At 45.2% G+C, this 20427-nt stretch overlaps 1 protein-coding gene across 2 annotated transcripts in view; it reads right to left on the reverse strand.

Moving 5' to 3' along the window:
- The window catches only part of gnpat2 (glyceronephosphate O-acyltransferase 2), a 50815-nt gene that overhangs the window by 23279 nt on the left and 7109 nt on the right, over nt 1-20427 (reverse strand). For both annotated transcript variants that reach the window (XM_064991788.1, XM_064991789.1), the window contains exons 2-5: nt 9325-9519; nt 5414-5590; nt 544-673; nt 216-343 (exon numbers count right to left, since the gene is read on the reverse strand). In XM_064991788.1, the coding sequence (XP_064847860.1) occupies nt 216-343; nt 544-673; nt 5414-5590; nt 9325-9519 (630 nt within the window). The remainder of the gene's footprint in view (nt 1-215; nt 344-543; nt 674-5413; nt 5591-9324; nt 9520-20427) is intronic.

The following is a 20427-nucleotide window of genomic DNA, read 5'->3' on the forward strand; positions in this document are numbered from 1 at the left end:
AGCATACCCTGTCTGCATACCCTATTCCCTACTATATAGGGAATAGGGATGCATAGGGCTCTGGTCTAAAATAGTGTGTATCCCAAATAGCTATTTAGTGCACTAACACATAATATATACACAGTGTACAAACATTAGGAACACCTCTTTCCATGACAGACTGGGTGTTTGGTACATACGGCAGTATTAATATAAATATTTGTGTGGACACGTACCCTGACAATGGTTTTGACATACTCAGATAGGACAGCCCAGTACAGCTTGTCGGACCCGATGGCCCTCCTAATGAAGAACGCTCCAGAACGACGCAGGATCTCTCCCACCATCTTCATGTCCATCAGAGCTACAGAGGGGGAGACAGACGGACGGACATAGGCAGGGGGAGACAGACGGACGGACGGACATAGGCAGGGGGAGACAGAAAGGCCGACAGGTAAAGTTAGACATTTGTTATCTGAGGTGTGGCTCTATGTTTGTTCCAGTTTTTTTTTTTTTTTTAAGTCGACCGAAACACAGAAACAGGATAAATCAATAGATACTTGCGGATTCCAGCAGCTATAACGGGGATGGGCAGGTCATAGGTGAACAGGATGTAGGACAGAACCAGGAAGTCCACATAACTCCTGTGATTGGGCATCAGGATCACTGGAAACTCCTGAATGGCCTGTTGGAGCTGGGGGCGGGACAAACATCACTATGAACCAATAAACTGAGAAAACAACAGATAACGGGTTCGAATTAGGCGGGTGAATGTTTAAATGACATTGAGAAATGTTAACGATCCCTAAGAAAAATAAATAAATCACTAACCGAAAATGTCTTTTGTATATTTATGTATCTGAAAAATCACAGTTACCACAGAACTACCGGTAAAGAAACAACAACGCTGGAACGGTAGGAGGAGATCTTTACAATGATTTGCCACAGCGAGTGTTCTGCATGTCTCCTTAACGGTTGGCAGAGAGAGACAGGGAACAGACAGCAGGAAAGTCCTGTATGGCAAAACTTTAAAGAAGTTAAATGACAAGGTGATAGAGAGATTGGAAACCCAAATTGGTCTACAAGGACAAGTTCTGGCCTGGTTTAGATCTTATCTGTCAGAAAGATATCAGTTTGTCTCTGAATGGTTTGTCCTCTGACAAATCAACTGTACATTTCAGTGTTCCTCAAGGGTTTTCTCCTATAGAGCTCCATTTTTATGGAATGGTCTGCCCATCCATGTGAGAGACACAGACTCGGTCTCAACCTTTAAGTCTTTACTGAAGACTCATCTCTTCAGTGGGTCATATGATTGAGTGTAGTCTGGCCCAGGAGTGGGAAGGTGAACAGAAAGGCTCTGGAGCAACGAACCACCCTTGCTGTCTCTGCCTGACCGGTTCCCCTCTTTCAACTGGGATTCTCTGCCTCTAACCCTATTACAGGGGCTGAGTCACTGGCTTACTGGGGCTCTCTCATGCCGTCCCTGGAAGGGGTGCGTCACTTGAGTGGGTTGAGTCACTGATGTGATCTTCCTGTCTGGGTTGGTGCCCCCCCTTGGGTTGTGCCGTGGCAAAGATCTTTGTGGGCTATACTCAGCCTTGTCTCAGGATGGTAAGTTGGTGGTTGAAGTTATCCCGCTAGTGGTGTGGGGGCTGTGCTTTGGCAAAGTGGGTGGGGTTATATCCTTCCTGTTTGGCCCTGTCCGGGGGTGTCATCGGATGGGGCCACAGTGTCTCCTGACCCCTCCTGTCTCAGCCTCCAGTATTTATGCTGCAGCAGTTTAAGTGTCGGGGGGCTAGGGTCAGTTTGTTATATCTGGAGTACCTCTCCTGTCCTATTCGGTGTCCTGTGTGAATTTAAGTATGCTCTTTCTCCCTCTCGGAGGACCTGAGCCCTAGGACCATGCCTCAGGACTACCTGACATGATGACTCCTTGCTGTCCCCAGTCCACCTGGCCGTGCTGCTGCTCCAGTTTCAACTGTTCTGCCTGCGGCTATGGAATCCTGACCTGTTCACGGACGTGCTACCTGTCCCAGACCTATTAATTGACCCTGCTGGTCATTTATAAACATTTGAACATCTTGGCCATGTCCTGTTATAATCTCCACTCGGTACAGCCAGTAGAGGACTGGCCACCCCTCAGCCTGGTTCCTCTCTAGGTTTCTTCCTAGGTTTTGGCCTTTCTAGGGGAGTTTTTCCTAGCCAACGTGCATCAACACCTGCATTGCTTACTGTTTTGGTGTTTTAGGCTGGTTTTCTGAACAGCACTTTGAGATATCAGCTGATGTACGAAGGGCTATATAAATACATTTGATTTGATGAAATGCTAACTCTGCCAGGTGGAATCGAGCTACAGTGGCAGTACAGGGAAAACCATGTACAAGGATGGCTCTGCAAGTACATGAGCTCTCAAACAAACAAGTTGTAGAAATAGTAGTATTCCTTTATGACCATGTCAACTAGTGACGACTGGTAGGTAGGACTGCTGTAGACTGAACTGCCTTGTTCCCTGGCAGAACCATATCTGAATTGGGATATTTTTAAACGATTAAACAATACAAAAATTAACATTAACATGTTATTGCGGGTGCGGCGAAATGCTTGTGTTTCTAGCCCCGACAGTGCAGTAATATCTAACAAATTACACAACATGTTATTGCGGGTGCGGAGAAATGCTTGTGTTTCTAGCTCCGACAGTGCAGTAATATCTAACAAATTACACAACATGTACCCAACACGTACATCTAAGTAGAAATGAATTAATCACACTTCACTTCGTGCCTAAGAACAGAATGTTATTCATGATAATCAGAGTTCTCATGCCTTATTGGTTAAAACAATGTATTACAGTAGTATTCCAGTAGTAGTATTCTATTTGTATTATAATAGTAGTATTACAGTAGCGGTATAGTAGTAGTATTCTATTTGAATTATAATAGTAGTATTACAGTAGTATTCCAGTAGTAGTATTCTATTTGTATTATAATAGTAGTATTACAGTAGCGGTATAGTAGTAGTATTCTATTTGTATTATAATAGTAGTATTACAGTAGTATTCTATTAGTATAATAGTAGTATTGCAGTAGCAGTATATTAGTATTATTATATTTGTATTATAATAGTATTACAGTAGCAGTATAGCAGTAGTATTCTATTAGTATTATAGCAGTATTCAATTTGTATTATAATAGTATTACAGTAGCAGTATAGTAGTAGTATTCTATTTGTATTATAATAGTAATATTCTAGTAGTAGTATAGTAGTATTCCATTTGTATTATTATAGTAGTATTACAGTAGCAGTATAGCAGTAGTATTCTATTTATAGTATAATAGTAGTATTGCAGTAGTATTCTATTTGTATTATAATAGTAGTATTCTAGAAGTAGTATAGTAGTATTCCATTTGTATTATTATAGTAGTATTACAGTAGCAGTATAGCAGTAGTATTCCATTTGTAGTATAGTAGCAGTATATTAGTATTATTATATTTGTATTATAATAGTATTACAGTATAGCAGTAGTATTCTATTAGTATTATAGTAGTATTCTATTTGTATTATAATAATAGTATTACAGTAGCAGTGTAGTAGTATTCTATTTGTATTATATTTGTATTATAGTAGTATTCTATTTGTATTATAGTAATATTCTAGAAGTAGTATTATAGTAGTATTCTATTTGTATTAAAGTAGCAGTATAGCAGTAGTATTCTATTTGTATTATAATAGTAGTATTACAGTAGCAGTGTAGTAGTAGTATTCTATTTGTATTATAATAGTAGTATTATATTTGTATTATAGTAGTATTCTATTTGTATTATAATAATAATATTTTAGAAGTAGTATAGTAGTCATATTCCATTTGTATTATTATAGTAGTATTCTATTTGTAGAATAATAGTAGTATTACATTAGCAGTATAGCAGTAGTATTCTATTTGTATTATAGTAGTACAGTAGTAGTATTACAGTAGCAGTATAGTAGTAGTATTCTATTTGTATTATAATAGTAGTATTACAGTAGCAGTATAGTAGTATTATTCTATTTGTATTATACTAGTATTAGAGTAGTATAGCAGTAGTATTCTATTTGTATTATAATAGTACTATTATATTTGTATTATAGTAGTATTCTATTTGTATTATAGTAATATTCTAGAAGTAGTATTATAGTAGTATTCTATTTTGTATTATAATAGTATTACAGTAGCAGTATAGCAGTAGTATTCTATTTGTATTAAAATAGTAGTATTATATTTGTATTATAGTAGTATTCTATTTGTATTATAATAATAATATTTTAGAAGTAGTATAGTAGTTGTATTCCATTTGTATTATTATAGTAGTATTCTATTTGTAGAATAATAGTAGTATTACATTAGCAGTACAGCAGTAGTATTCTATTTGTATTATAGTAGTAGTACAGTAGCAGTATAGTAGTATTATTCTATTTGTATTATAATAGTAGTATTACAGTAGCAGTAGTAGTATTCTATTTGTATTATAATAGTATTACAGTAGCAGTACAGTAGTATTATTCTATTTGTATTATAATAATAGTATTACAGTAGCAGTATAGAAGTATTATTCTACTTGTATTATAGTAGTAGTAGTAGTAGTAGTAGTAGTAGTAGTAGTAGTAGTATATTTGTATTATAATGGTAGTACTATTCTAGCAGTAGTAGTATTATAATAGCAGTATTCTAGTAGTAGTATTATATTTGTATTATAGTAGTATTATATTTGTATTATAGTAGTATTACAGTAGCAGTATAGTAGTAGTATTCTATTTGTATTATTATAGTAGTATTACAGTAGCAGTATAGCAGTAGTATTCTATTTGCATTATAATAGTAGTAGTAGTATTATATTTGTATTATAATGGTAGTACTATTCTAGCAGTAGTAGTATTATAATAGCAGTATTCTAGTAGTAGTATTATATTTGTATTATAGTAGTATTCTATTTGTATTATAATAGCAGTATTCTAGTAGTAGTATCCTATTTGTATTATAATAGTAGTATTTGGGTAGTAGTATTATAATAGCAGTATTCTATTTGTATTATAGTAGTAGTATTCTACTTGTATTATAATAGTAGTACGCTAGTAGTAGTATTTTAGTAGTAGCATTCCATTTGTATTATAATAGTATTATTATTATAATAATATCAGTATTCTATTACTAGTATTCAATTTGAATTATAATAGTATTATTCTAGTGGTAGTATTCTACTTGTATTATACTAGTAGTATTATAGTAGTAGTAGTATTATAATAGTTGTATTGTGAGCCTGTTGAGTCAGTCCCGGTTGATGTTGAGGCTGAAGAGCCTCTTGAAGACTACTGAAGGTGAACTGTATACTACTTTATTATAGTAGTTGTGTTCTAGTAGTAGTAGTAGTATTCTCTGTATTATAATAGTAGTATTCTGACCCTATTAAGTCCTTCCTGATTGATGTTGATGTGGCTGAAGAGCCTCTTGAATACTTTACTGAGGGTGAACCCCAGCAGTCTGATGAATCCCAGCTGGAGGTTCTGAGACATCTCATCCAGTATCCCTGACGCCTCCTCTCTCACCAGATCCACACTCTCACCAGTCTCCATGGCCACCTGCACAGAGAGGTCAGGGTTCAAGGGTCAGAGAGTTAGAGGTTGAGTTCCTGCAACTACATTGGTTGCGTCAAGATTAGACTACTGCAAGGCTCTACTCTCCCGCCAACCAGATGAGAAACAAAATAAACATTGCTAGTGGTAAATACTGCTGAAATACGCAGGACTCCTTATTGTCCCTAGAATAAGGTAGAGTACCTTATGATAGGCTGTAGACCACACTATCTACCGAGAGAGTTTTCATCTGTATAATTTGTAGCCGTCTATTTACCACCACAGAACGAAACTGGTACTAAGACAGCACTCAACCAGCTCTATTAGGCCATAAGCAAAGAAGAAAATGCTCACCCAGAAGCAGCACTCCACTAGGAGTGCAAACTTAAATGTGCAACCAGGGAGAAAAAAAATCCTAGACCACCTTAACTTCACACACAGAGATGCATACAAAGCTCTCCCCAGCCCTCCATAATCTGACCATAATTATATCCTCCTGATTACAGGTAACAAGCAAGTACTAAAGCAGGAAGTACCCGTGACTCGCTAAATACAGAAGTGGTCAGATGACGTGGATGCTACGCTACAGTTTTGCAGCACAGACTGGAATATGTTCCGGGATTCATCCAATGACATCGAGGAACACACAACCTCAGTCATCGGCTTCATCACTAAGTGCATCGATAACGGCGAACTCACAGTGACTGTGCGTACATATCCCAACCAGAAGCCATGGATTACAGGCAACATCCGCACTGAGCTAAAGGCTAGAGATCAAGGAGCGAGAGACTAGTCAGGACACTAATACAAAACTCCCACTATGCCCTCAGGCAAACCATCAAACAAGCAACATGGCAATACAGGATTAAGATTGAATCCTACTACACCGGCTCTGATGCTCGTCAGTAGTGGCAGGGCTTGAAAACTATAACGGACTACAAAGGGAAACCTAGACGCGAGCTGCCCATTAACGCAAACCTACCAGACTAGCCAAATGCCTTTTATGCTCGCATCGAGGTAAGCAACACTGAAGCATGCACGAGAGCACCATATGTTCAGGATGACTGTGTGAGAACGCTCTCAGTAGCCGATGTGAACAAAACCTTTAAATAGGCCAACATTCACAAAGCCGCTGGGCCAGACGGATTACCAGGACGTGTACTCAAAACATGCGCGGACCAACTGTCACGTGTCTTCACTGACATTTTCAACCTCTCCCTGACCAAGTCTGTAATACCTATATGTTTCAAGCACACCACCATAGTCCCTGTGCCCAAGGAAGCGAAGGTAACCTGCCTAAAACGATTAACGCCCCATGGAACTAACGTCGGTAGCCATGAAGTGCTTTGAAAGGCTGGTCATGGCTCACATCAAGAGCATCCTTCCGAACACCATAGACCCAATCCAATTCGCATACCGCCCCAACAGATCCACAGATGATGCAATCTCAATCGCAGTCCACACTGCCCTTTCACACCTGGACAAAAGGAACACCCGTGAGAATGCTGTTCAATAACTACAGCTCAGCGTTCAACACCATAGTGCCCACGGAGCTCATCACTAAGCTAAGGACTCTGGTACTAAACACCTCAATCTGCAACTGGATCCTGGACTTCCTGACGGGTCGCCCCCAGGTGGTAAGAAAAGGCAACAACACGTCTTGCGACGCTGATCCTCAACACTGGGGCCCCTCAGGCGTGCGTGCTCAGTCCTCTACTGTACTCCCTGTTCAACCACAACTGCGTGGCCAAACACGACTCCAACACCATAAGTTTGCTGATGACACAACAGTGGTAGACCTGATCACCGACAAGTCAGCCTATAGGGAGGAGGTCAGAACTGGCAGTGTGGTGTCAGGACAACCTCTCCCTCAATGTGAGCAAGACAAAAGGAGCTGATCGTGGACTACAGGAAAAGTCTCGGACCGAACAGGGCCCCATTAACATCGACGGGCTGTGGTGGAGCGGGTCGAGGGTTTCAAGTTCCTTGGTGTCCACATCACCAACAAACTAACATGGTCCAAGCACACCAAGACAGTTGTGAAGAGGGCACGACAAAACCTATTCCCCCTCAGGAGACTGAAAAGATTTGGCATGGGTCCTCAGATCCTCAAAAGGTTCTACAGCTGCACTATCGAGAGCATCCTGACCGGTTGCATCACCGCCTGGTATGGCAACTGCTCGGCCTCCGACCGCAAGACACTACAGAGGTACAGAGAACTGCTCTGCATCTGACCAGAGGGTAGTGCGAACGGCCCAGGACATCACTGGGGCCAAGCTTCCTGCCATCCAGGAACTATATAATAGATGGTGTCAGAGGAATGCCCATAAAATTGTCAGAGACTCCAGTCACTCAAGTTATAGACTGTTGTTCTCTCTCTTCTAACGCACGGCAAGCGGTACCGGAACGCCAAGTATAGGACCAAAAGGCTCCTTAACAGCTTCTACTCCCATAAGACCACTGAACAAATCATAAAATCGTCACTGGACAATTTACATTGACCCCCTCCACTCTTGTACACTGCTGCTACTCGCGGTTTGTTTATTATCTGTGCATAGTCACTTCGCAGATTACCTCAACGAGTCTGTACCCCTCCACAATGACTCTGTACCGGTACCCCCTGTATATAGCCTCCACATTGACTCTGTACCGGTACCCCCTGTATATAGCCTCCACATTGACTCTGTACCGTAACACCCTGTATATAGCCTCCACATTGACTCTGTACCGGTACCCCCTGTATATAGCCTCCACACTGATTCTGTACCGTAATAACCTGTATATAGCCTCCACATTGACTCTGTACCGGTACCCCCTGTATATAGCCTCCACATTGACTCTGTACCGGTACCCCCTGTATATAGCCTCCACATTGACTCTGTACCGGTACCCCCTGTATAGAGCCTCATTATTGACTCTGTACCGTAACACCCTGTATATAGCCTCCACATTGACTCTGTACCGGTACCCCCTGTATATAGTCTCCACATTGACTCTGTACCGGTACCCCCTGTATATAGCCTCCACATTGACTCTGTACCGGTACCCCCTGTATATAGCCTCCACATTGACTCTGTACTGGTACCCCCTGTATATAGTCTCCACACTGACTCTGTACCGGTACCCCCTGTATAGAGCCTCATTATTGACTCTGTACCGTAACACCCTGTATATAGCCTCCACATTGACTCTGTACCGGTACCCCCTGTATATAGTCTCCACATTGACTCTGTACCGGTACCCCCTGTATATAGCCTCCACATTGACTCTGTACCGTAATACCCTGTATATAGCCTCCACATTGACTCTGTACCGGTACCCCCTATATATAGCCTCCACATTGACTCTGTACCGGTACCCCCTGTATATAGCCTCCACATTGACTCTGTACCGGTACCCCCTGTATATAGCCTCCACATTGACTCTGTACTGGTACCCCCTGTATATAGCCTCCACATTGACTCTGTACCGGTACCCCCTGTATATAGCCTCTTCTTCTTGAACTGCACTGTTGGTTAAAGGCATGTTAGGAAGAATTTCACGGTTGTTGTATTCAGCGCATGTGACAAATAAAGTGTATTTGATTGGCTATATTGATATGACTAGCTGATAGGTTAAACGCCTATCCAGCCATTGTAAGGCCTTGCATGTGTCTGCAATGTGGTCGGGCAGGAACTGCACTAATGACCTGTTGACCCCGTTGAGTGTACATCAGGGAACGTTCTGGACCCACACTGTACCTCCTTGGTGACGTATCTTAGGTACTGTGACTCCAGAACCGTCCTGTTGAGGGCGCCCGCGGAGAGAGGAGGGGCTCCCCTGTAAGGGGAGGGGGTAAAGGTCCGGAGGGCATGGCCTAGGTCACTGCTCCTCCTCCTCTCCTCCAGGATGTCCATAAACTCATCCTTCTGCTTGTAGCCAGAGGGATCCTCACACTGCAACAAGGAAACACGATTCAAAATGGTGGAAATGTAATATCTGGTGTGTGTAGATTTGAAGCCACGATTACAACCTGGATGAAGACATATTGTTCAGGAAAACAGCCTGGGAAAGAACACTCAGATCCAGCGACTGTCAACACCTTTCCTCCTTGTACATATTCAATTGTGTCATTCCGAACTTTATTCACATGTTTATATTCCATTTTGTGCGTCTAGGTCTAGCTCTAGGTCTAGCTCTAGGTCTAACTCTAGCTCTAGGTCTAACTCTAGCTCTAGGTCTAACTCTAGCTCTAGGTCTAACTCTAGCTCTAGGTCTAACTCTAGCTCTAGGTCTAACTCTAGCTCTAGGTCTAACTCTAACTCTAGCTCTAGGTCTAGCTCTAGGTCTAACTCTAACTCTAGCTCTAGGTCTAACTCTAGGTCTAGGTCTAACTCTAGGTCTAACTCTAGGTCTAACTCTAGGTCTAGGTCTAACTCTAGGTCTAACTCTAGGTCTAACTCTAGCTCTAGGTCTAACTCTAGGTCTAACTCTAGCTCTAGGTCTAGCTCTAGCTCTAGGTCTAGCTCTAGGTCTAACTCTAGCTCTAGGTCTAACTCTAGCTCTAGGTCTAACTCTAGCTCTAGGTCTAACTCTAGCTCTAGGTCTAACTCTAGCTCTAGGTCTAACTCTAGCTCTAGGTCTAACTCTAGCTCTAGGTCTAACTCTAGCTCTAGGTCTAACTCTAGCTCTAGGTCTAACTCTAACTCTAGGTCTAGGTCTAGGTCTAGGTCTAACTCTAGGTCTAACTCTAGGTCTAACTCTAGGTCTAACTCTAGGTCTAACTCTAGGTCTAGGTCTAGGTCTAACTCTAGGTCTAACTCTAGGTCTAACTCTAGCTCTAGGTCTAACTCTAGGTCTAACTCTAGGTCTAACTCTAGCTCTAGGTCTAACTCTAGCTCTAGGTCTAACTCTAGCTCTAGGTCTAACTCTAGCTCTAGGTCTAACTCTAGCTCTAGGTCTAACTCTAGCTCTAGGTCTAACTCTAGCTCTAGGTCTAGCTCTAGGTCTAACTCTAGCTCTAGGTCTAACTCTAGGTCTAGGTCTAGCTCTAGGTCTAGGTCTAGCTCTAGGTCTAACTCTAGGTCTAACTCTAGGTCTAACTCTAGGTCTAACTCTAGGTCTAACTCTAGGTCTAACTCTAGGTCTAACTCTAGCTCTAGGTCTAACTCTAGGTCTAGGTCTAGGTCTAGGTCTAACTCTAGGTCTAGGTCTAACTCTAGGTCTAACTCTAGCTCTAGGTCTAGCTCTAGGTCTAGCTCTAGGTCTAGCTCTAGGTCTAGGTCTAACTCTAGGTCTAACTCTAGCTCTAGGTCTAGCTCTAGGTCTAACTCTAGGTCTAACTCTAGGTCTAACTCTAGCTCTAGGTCTAGCTCTAGGTCTAGCTCTAGCTCGGTAGTTCTTGGGTAGTTCTTTAAAAACAAGCGAAATCGCAAAAATGTTGTCTGGACCCTTCCATTGGTTGTAAGAAATCAAACTTCTCCTTTAAGGTCGCTACATTCTTCAGATACTAGTAATTACTTCAAGAGGAAGGATTTCCTAAGTGTTTGAACGGGGTCACAGCTGCCTGTCGACCAAATAGCGAGCCAGCCTTGGACTGTGGACATTGAACACTCTGTGGCAACAACAAATAGGTTAGCATTAACAGGCTTTATTTAACAACCAATAGGTGGTGAGCCCAAGCCCAATAACGTGAAGTTGATCGATCCCCATCGAGGGAGGAGCTGATTTAAAAAAAAATATATATATATATGACAGTAAAATATTATTTTTAAAATATTATTTTTCATGACTATAACATTTGTTGGCACCTTCAATTACTGCACATTTTGTCATAGAAAAAAAGTACATTTCAACACCGTCTGCGAAGACAGATTTGCTGAACTGCTAAACTTGGAACCAAATCAAAACACCCTGGTGATGGAGGCAGCCAATGGCCTGCTTCTATGCAAACAGCCTCTTGTGAAACCGTGATGTCTGATGAACATAGCTAGCAATAGCAGCTGACCATGGTGGTCATGGATAATGTATTGGACTATAAGGTATAGAGAATGATAAACCAATACTATGGTGGTATAATGGATAATGTATTGGACTATAAGGTATAGAGAATGATAAACCTATACTATGGTGGTCATGGATAATGTATTGGACTATAAGGTATAGAGAATGATAAACCAATACTATGGTGGTATAATGGATAATGTATTGGACTATAAGGTATAGAGAATGATAAACCTATACTATGGTGGTCATGGATAATGTATTGGACTATAAGGTATAGAGAATGATAAACCTATACTATGGTGGTCATGGATAATGTATTGGACTATAAGGTATAGAGAATGATAAACCAATACTATGGTGGTCATGGATAATGTATTGGACTATAAGGTATAGAGAATGATAAACCAATACTATGGTGGTCATGGATAATGTATTGGACTATAAGGTATAGAGAATGATAAACCAATACTATGGTGGTATAATGGATAATGTATTGGACTATAAGGTATAGAGAATGATAAACCTATACTATGGTGGTATAATGGATAATGTATTGGACTATAAGGTATAGAGAATGATAAACCAATACTATGGTGGTATAATGGATAATGTATTGGACTATAAGGTATAGAGAATGATAAACCTATACTATGGTGGTCATGGATAATGACTTAATCTATGAAATATGAAAATAAATAATTTGTTTAATAAAACTATAATTGTGTCAATAACATTGAATAAAAAAATTGATGATTCTAATAGCAATCGCATAGAATAAGATTAGACTGCATTATATTTATTATTAAAGTCATTCTCTTTTTAGCTCTTCAGTGGCCACAATCTTAGTGGTGAGATCACTGCATGTCCTCTGGTGTAGGGCTTGGGACTAGAACGGGCACTGCATGTCCTCTGGTGTAGGGCAGGGACTAGAACAAGCACTGTATGTCCTCTGGTGTAGGGCAGGGACTAGAACGAGCACTGCATGTCCTCTGGTGTAGGGCAGGGACTAGAACAGGCACTGCATGTCCTCTGGTGTAGGGCAGGGACTAGAACAAGCACTGCATGTCCTCTGGTGTAGGGCAGGGACTAGAACGGGCACTGCATGTCCTCTGGTGTAGGGCTTGGGACTAGAACGGGCACTGCATGTCCTCTGGTGTAGGGCAGGGACTAGAACAAGCACTGTATGTCCTCTGGTGTAGGGCAGGGACTAGAACAGGCACTGCATGTCCTCTGGTGTAGGGCAGGGACTAGAACAGGCACTGTATGTCCTCTGGTGTAGGGCAGGGACTAGACCAGGCCCTGTATGTCCTCTGGTGTAGGGCAGGGACTAGAACAGGCACTGTATGTCCTCTGGTGTAGGGCAGGGACTAGAACAGGCACTGTATGTCCTCTGGTGTAGGGCAGGGACTAGAACAGGCACTATGTCCTGTGGTGTAGGGCAGGGACTAGAACAGGTACTGCATATCCTCTGGTGTAGGGCAGTGACGAGAACAAGCACTGTATGTCCTCTGGTGTAGGGCAGGGACTAGAACAGGCACTGCATGTCCTCTGGTGTAGGGCTTGGGACTAGAACGGGCACTGCATGTCCTCTGGTGTAGGGCAGGGACTAGAACAAGCACTGTATGTCCTCTGGTGTAGGGCAGGGACTAGAACGGGCACTGCATGTCCTCTGGTGTAGGGCAGGGACTAGAACAGGCACTGCATGTCCTCTGGTGTAGGGCAGGGACTAGAACAAGCACTGCATGTCCTCTGGTGTAGGGCAGGGACTAGAACAGGCACTGCATGTCCTCTGGTGTAGGGCTTGGGACTAGAACGGGCACTGCATGTCCTCTGGTGTAGGGCAGGGACTAGAACGGGCACTGCATGTCCTCTGGTGTAGGGCAGGGACTAGAACGGGCACTGCATGTCCTCTGGTGTAGGGCAGGGACTAGAACAGGCACTGCATGTCCTCTGGTGTAGGGCAGGGACTAGAACAGGCACTGCATGTCCTCTGGTGTAGGGCAGGGACTAGAACAGGCACTGCATGTCCTCTGGTGTAGGGCAGGGACTAGAACAGGCACTGCATGTCCTCTGGTGTAGGGCAGGGACTAGAACAGGCACTGCATGTCCTCTGGTGTAGGGCAGGGACTAGAACAGGCCCTGTATGTCCTCTAGTGTAGGGCAGGGACTAGAACAAGCACTGTATGTCCTCTGGTGTAGGGCAGGGACTAGAACAGGCCCTGCATGTCCTCTGGTGTAGGGCAGGGACTAGAACAGGCACTGCATGTCCTCTGGTGTAGGGCAGGGACTAGAACAGGCCCTGTATGTCCTCTGGTGTAGGGCAGGGACTAGAACAGGCGCTGCATGTCCTCTGGTGTAGGGCAGGGACTAGAACAGGCCCTGTATGTCCTCTGGTGTAGGGCAGGGACTAGAACAGGCACTGCATGTCCTCTGGTGTAGGGCAGGGACTAGAACAGGCCCTGTATGTCCTCTGGTGTAGGGCAGGGACTAGAACGGGCACTGTATGTCCTCTGGTGTAGGGCAGGGACTAGAACAGGCACTGTATGTCCTCTGGTGTAGGGCAGGGACTAGAACAGGCAGGGACTTGAACCTTGGATCCGGTGCAGTACATCTGGGGTTCAGGTCCTCTCTAATGGCAGACTTGACATATCTGTGACGGTGCTGTCTTCCCCATTTGGGGCCATGGATAGTAGAATCTCGTTTTCAGAGGTAGGATCACGGACACAGATGGTGCAGTTTCAGCGCTCAATAGGGTTGTAACCGTTTTGAAAGGGTTGAGCACCTGGAAGACCTCCTCTGCCACTTTCACGTCATCATCAGACAAGGTGACGAGGTCTTTATGTTTTCAGGGTCTTTGTCTGCCAGTATACAGCTGCCTGCTTGTCAAGATGGAACTCCACTGACGAATCGTTGGAGCGCCATCTTGTTGTGACATGGTGTATGGGTCGGTCGCTGGAACATTTCTTGCTTGGTCTTAAGCACGTGAGCGGCTGTTGTGCTTCGGTGGAAAACATCCTTCCTGATCCTCCCAAGGAGACGGTCCATCTGCTTCCCTGAGATTCCCCCTTTAAGACGCTAACTTGATCACATGTGCAAAGCAAGATATCTGTGGCCCCCAGTCCTATATCACTGCATTTACTTCGTTCTTGGTATTATCTGTGGCGGTGGGGATATCTCTATTGGGGTTCTCTCGCTTCCACTCTGCTACTGCTGAGTTGTGCCCGTGTGACTCTCATAGAGGGGATGTGTCTGTAGCACCAGACTTCACATCTCCCACCAGTCTGTGGTCTAGTGAACAGTCACATAGCTTCTTGTTACCCTGGAGGTCTACCAGTCTGTGGTCTAGTGAACAGTCACATAGCTTCCTGTTTCCCTGGAGGTCCACCAGTCTGTGGTCTAGTGAACAGTCACATAGCTTCCTGTTACCCTGGAGGTCCACCAGTCTGTGGCCTAGTGAACAGTCACATAGCTTCCTGTTACCCTGGAGGTCCACCAGTCTGTGGTCTAGTGAACAGTCACATAGCTTCCTGTTACCCTGGAGGTCCACCAGTCTGTGGTCTAGTGAACAGTCACATAGCTTCCTGTTACCCTGGAGGTCTACCAGTCTGTGGTCTAGTGAACAGTCACATAGCTTCCTGTTACCCTGGAGGTCCACCAGTCTGTGGTCTAGTGAACAGTCACATAGCTTCCTGTTACCCTGGAGGTCCACCAGTCTGTGGTCTAGTGAACAGTCACAGTCACATAGCTTCCTGTTACCCTGGAGGTCCACCAGTCTGTGGTCTAGTGAACAGTCACATAGCTTCCTGTTACCCTGGAGGTCTACCAGTCTGTGGTCTAGTGAAGAGTCACATAGCTTCCTGTTACCCTGGAGGTCTACCAGTCTGTGGTCTAGTGAACAGTCACATAGCTTCCTGTTACCCTGGAGGTCCACCAGTCTGTGGTCTAGTGAACAGTCACAGTCACATAGCTTCCTGTTACCCTGGAGGTCCACCAGTCTGTGGTCTAGTGAACAGTCACATAGCTTCCTGTTACCCTGGAGGTCCACCAGTCTGTGGTCTAGTGAACAGTCACATAGCTTCCTGTTACCCTGGAGGTCCACCAGTCTGTGGTCTAGTGAACAGTCACATAGCTTCCTGTTACCCTGGAGGTCCACCAGTCTGTGGTCTAGTGAACAGTCACATAGCTTCCTGTTACCCTGGAGGTCTACCAGTCTGTGGTCTAGTGAACAGTCACATAGCTTCCTGTTACCCTGGAGGTCCACCAGTCTGTGGTCTAGTGAAGAGTCACATAGCTTCCTGTTACCCTGGAGGTCTACCAGTCTGTGGTCTAGTGAACAGTCACATAGCTTCCTGTTACCCTGGAGGTCCACCAGTCTGTGGTCTAGTGAACAGTCACATAGCTTCCTGTTACCCTGGAGGTCCACCAGTCTGTGGTCTAGTGAACAGTCACAGTCACATAGCTTCCTGTTACCCTGGAGGTCCACCAGTCTGTGGTCTAGTGAACAGTCACAGTCACATAGCTTCCTGTTATCCTGGAGGTCTACCAGTCTGTGGTCTAGTGAACAGTCACATAGCTTCCTGTTACCCTGGAGGTCCACCAGTCTGTGGTCTAGTGAACAGTCACATAGCTTCCTGTTACCCTGGAGGTCCACCAGTCTGTGGTCTAGTGAACAGTCACATAGCTTCCTGTTACCCTGGAGGTCCACCAGTCTGTGGTCTAGTGAACAGTCACAGTCACATAGCTTCCTGTTACCCTGGAGGTCCACCAGTCTGTGGTCTAGTGAACAGTCACATAGCTTCCTGTTACCCTGGAGGTCCACCAGTCTGTGGTCTAGTGAACAGTCACATAGCTTCCTGTTACCCTGGAGGTCTACCAGTCTGTGGTCTAGTGAACAGTCACATAGCTTCCTGTTACCCTGGAGGTCCACCAGTCTGTGGTCTAGTGAACAGTCACATAGCTTCCTGTTACCCTGGAGGTCCACCAGTCTGTGGTCTAGTGAACAGTCACATAGCTTCCTGTTACCCTGGAGGTCTACCAGTCTGTGGTCTAGTGAACAGTCACATAGCTTCCTGTTACCCTGGAGGTCTACCAGTCTGTGGTCTAGTGAACAGTCACATAGCTTCCTGTTACCCTGGAGGTCCACCAGTCTGTGGTCTAGTGAACAGTCACATAGCTTCCTGTTACCCTGGAGGTCCACCAGTCTGTGGTCTAGTGAACAGTCACATAGCTTCCTGTTACCCTGGAGGTCTACCAGTCTGTGGTCTAGTGAACAGTCACATAGCTTCCTGTTACCCTGGAGGTCCACCAGTCTGTGGTCTAGTGAACAGTCACATAGCTTACTGTTACCCTGGAGGTCCACCAGTCTGTGGTCTAGTGAACAGTCACATAGCTTCCTGTTACCCTGGAGGTCTACCAGTCTGTGGTCTAGTGAACAGTCACATAGCTTCCTGTTACCCTGGAGGTCCACCAGTCTGTGGTCTAGTGAACAGTCACATAGCTTCCTGTTACCCTGGAGGTCCACCAGTCTGTGGCCTAGTGAACAGTCACATAGCTTCCTGTTACCCTGGAGGTCTACCAGTCTGTGGTCTAGTGAACAGTCACATAGCTTCCTGTTACCCTGGAGGTCCACCAGTCTGTGGTCTAGTGAACAGTCACAGTCACATAGCTTCCTGTTACCCTGGAGGTCCACCAGTCTGTGGTCTAGTGAACAGTCACATAGCTTCCTGTTACCCTGGAGGTCTACCAGTCTGTGGTCTAGTGAACAGTCACATAGCTTCCTGTTACCCTGGAGGTCCACCAGTCTGTGGTCTAGTGAACAGTCACATAGCTTCCTGTTACCCTGGAGGTCCACCAGTCTGTGGTCTAGTGAACAGTCACATAGCTTCCTGTTACCCTGGAGGTCCACCAGTCTGTGGTCTAGTGAACAGTCACAGTCACATAGCTTCCTGTTACCCTGGAGGTCCACCAGTCTGTGGTCTAGTGAACAGTCACATAGCTTCCTGTTACCCTGGAGGTCCACCAGTCTGTGGTCTAGTGAACAGTCACATAGCTTCCTGTTACCCTGGAGGTCCACCAGTCTGTGGTCTAGTGAACAGTCACAGTCACATAGCTTCCTGTTACCCTGGAGGTCTACCAGTCTGTGGTCTAGTGAACAGTCACATAGCTTCCTGTTACCCTGGAGGTCTACCAGTCTGTGGTCTAGTGAACAGTCACATAGCTTCCTGTTACCCTGGAGGTCTACCAGTCTGTGGTCTAGTGAACAGTCACATAGCTTCCTGTTACCCTGGAGGTCCACCAGTCTGTGGTCTAGTGAAGAGTCACATAGCTTCCTGTTACCCTGGAGGTCTACCAGTCTGTGGTCTAGTGAACAGTCACATAGCTTCCTGTTACCCTGGAGGTCCACCAGTCTGTGGTCTAGTGAACAGTCACAGTCACATAGCTTCCTGTTACCCTGGAGGTCCACCAGTCTGTGGTCTAGTGAACAGTCACATAGCTTCCTGTTACCCTGGAGGTCCACCAGTCTGTGGTCTAGTGAACAGTCACATAGCTTCCTGTTACCCTGGAGGTCTACCAGTCTGTGGTCTAGTGAACAGTCACATAGCTTCCTGTTACCCTGGAGGTCCACCAGTCTGTGGTCTAGTGAACAGTCACATAGCTTCCTGTTACCCTGGAGGTCCACCAGTCTGTGGTCTAGTGAACAGTCACATAGCTTCCTGTTACCCTGGAGGTCTACCAGTCTGTGGTCTAGTGAACAGTCACATAGCTTCCTGTTACCCTGGAGGTCTACCAGTCTGTGGTCTAGTGAACAGTCACATAGCTTCCTGTTACCCTGGAGGTCCACCAGTCTGTGGTCTAGTGAACAGTCACATAGCTTCCTGTTACCCTGGAGGTCCACCAGTCTGTGGTCTAGTGAACAGTCACATAGCTTCCTGTTACCCTGGAGGTCTACCAGTCTGTGGTCTAGTGAACAGTCACATAGCTTCCTGTTACCCTGGAGGTCCACCAGTCTGTGGTCTAGTGAACAGTCACATAGCTTACTGTTACCCTGGAGGTCCACCAGTCTGTGGTCTAGTGAACAGTCACATAGCTTCCTGTTACACTGGAGGTCCACCAGTCTGTGGTCTAGTGAACAGTCACATAGCTTCCTGTTACCCTGGAGGTCTACCAGTCTGTGGTCTAGTGAACAGTCACATAGCTTCCTGTTACCCTGGAGGTCCACCAGTCTGTGGCCTAGTGAACAGTCACATAGCTTCCTGTTACCCTGGAGGTCTACCAGTCTGTGGTCTAGTGAACAGTCACATAGCTTCCTGTTACCCTGGAGGTCTACCAGTCTGTGGTCTAGTGAACAGTCACATAGCTTCCTGTTACCCTGGAGGTCTACCAGTCTGTGGTCTAGTGAACAGTCACATAGCTTCCTGTTACCCTGGAGGTCCACCAGTCTGTGGTCTAGTGAACAGTCACAGTCACATAGCTTCCTGTTACCCTGGAGGTCCACCAGTCTGTGGTCTAGTGAACAGTCACATAGCTTCCTGTTACCCTGGAGGTCTACCAGTCTGTGGTCTAGTGAACAGTCACATAGCTTCCTGTTACCCTGGAGGTCCACCAGTCTGTGGTCTAGTGAACAGTCACATAGCTTCCTGTTACCCTGGAGGTCCACCAGTCTGTGGTCTAGTGAACAGTCACATAGCTTCCTGTTACCCTGGAGGTCCACCAGTCTGTGGTCTAGTGAACAGTCACATAGCTTCCTGTTACCCTGGAGGTCCACCAGTCTGTGGTCTAGTGAACAGTCACAGTCACATAGCTTCCTGTTACCCTGGAGGTCTACCAGTCTGTGGTCTAGTGAACAGTCACATAGCTTCCTGTTACCCTGGAGGTCCACCAGTCTGTGGTCTAGTGAACAGTCACATAGCTTCCTGTTACCCTGGAGGTCTACCAGTCTGTGGTCTAGTGAACAGTCACATAGCTTCCTGTTACCCTGGAGGTCCACCAGTCTGTGGTCTAGTGAACAGTCACATAGCTTTCTGTTACCCTGGAGGTCCACCAGTCTGTGGTCTAGTGAACAGTCACAGTCACATAGCTTCCTGTTACCCTGGAGGTCTACCAGTCTGTGGTCTAGTGAACAGTCACATAGCTTCCTGTTACCCTGGAGGTCCACCAGTCTGTGGTCTAGTGAACAGTCACAGTCACATAGCTTCCTGTTACCCTGGAGGTCCACCAGTCTGTGGTCTAGTGAACAGTCACATAGCTTCCTGTTACCCTGGAGGTCCACCAGTCTGTGGTCTAGTGAACAGTCACATAGCTTCCTGTTACCCTGGAGGTCTACCAGTCTGTGGTCTAGTGAACAGTCACATAGCTTCCTGTTACCCTGGAGGTCCACCAGTCTGTGGTCTAGTGAACAGTCACATAGCTTCCTGTTACCCTGGAGGTCTACCAGTCTGTGGTCTAGTGAACAGTCACATAGCTTCCTGTTACCCTGGAGGTCTACCAGTCTGTGGTCTAGTGAACAGTCACATAGCTTCCTGTTACCCTGGAGGTCCACCAGTCTGTGGTCTAGTGAACAGTCACATAGCTTCCTGTTACCCTGGAGGTCCACCAGTCTGTGGTCTAGTGAACAGTCACAGTCACATAGCTTCCTGTTATCCTGGAGGTCTACCAGTCTGTGGTCTAGTGAACAGTCACATAGCTTCCTGTTACCCTGGAGGTCCACCAGTCTGTGGTCTAGTGAACAGTCACATAGCTTCCTGTTACCCTGGAGGTCCACCAGTCTGTGGTCTAGTGAACAGTCACATAGCTTCCTGTTACCCTGGAGGTCCACCAGTCTGTGGTCTAGTGAACAGTCACATAGCTTCCTGTTACCC

The sequence above is a fragment of the Oncorhynchus masou genome, chromosome 16 (assembly GCF_036934945.1).
Source record: "Oncorhynchus masou masou isolate Uvic2021 chromosome 16, UVic_Omas_1.1, whole genome shotgun sequence".
Lineage (NCBI taxonomy): Eukaryota > Metazoa > Chordata > Actinopteri > Salmoniformes > Salmonidae > Oncorhynchus > Oncorhynchus masou.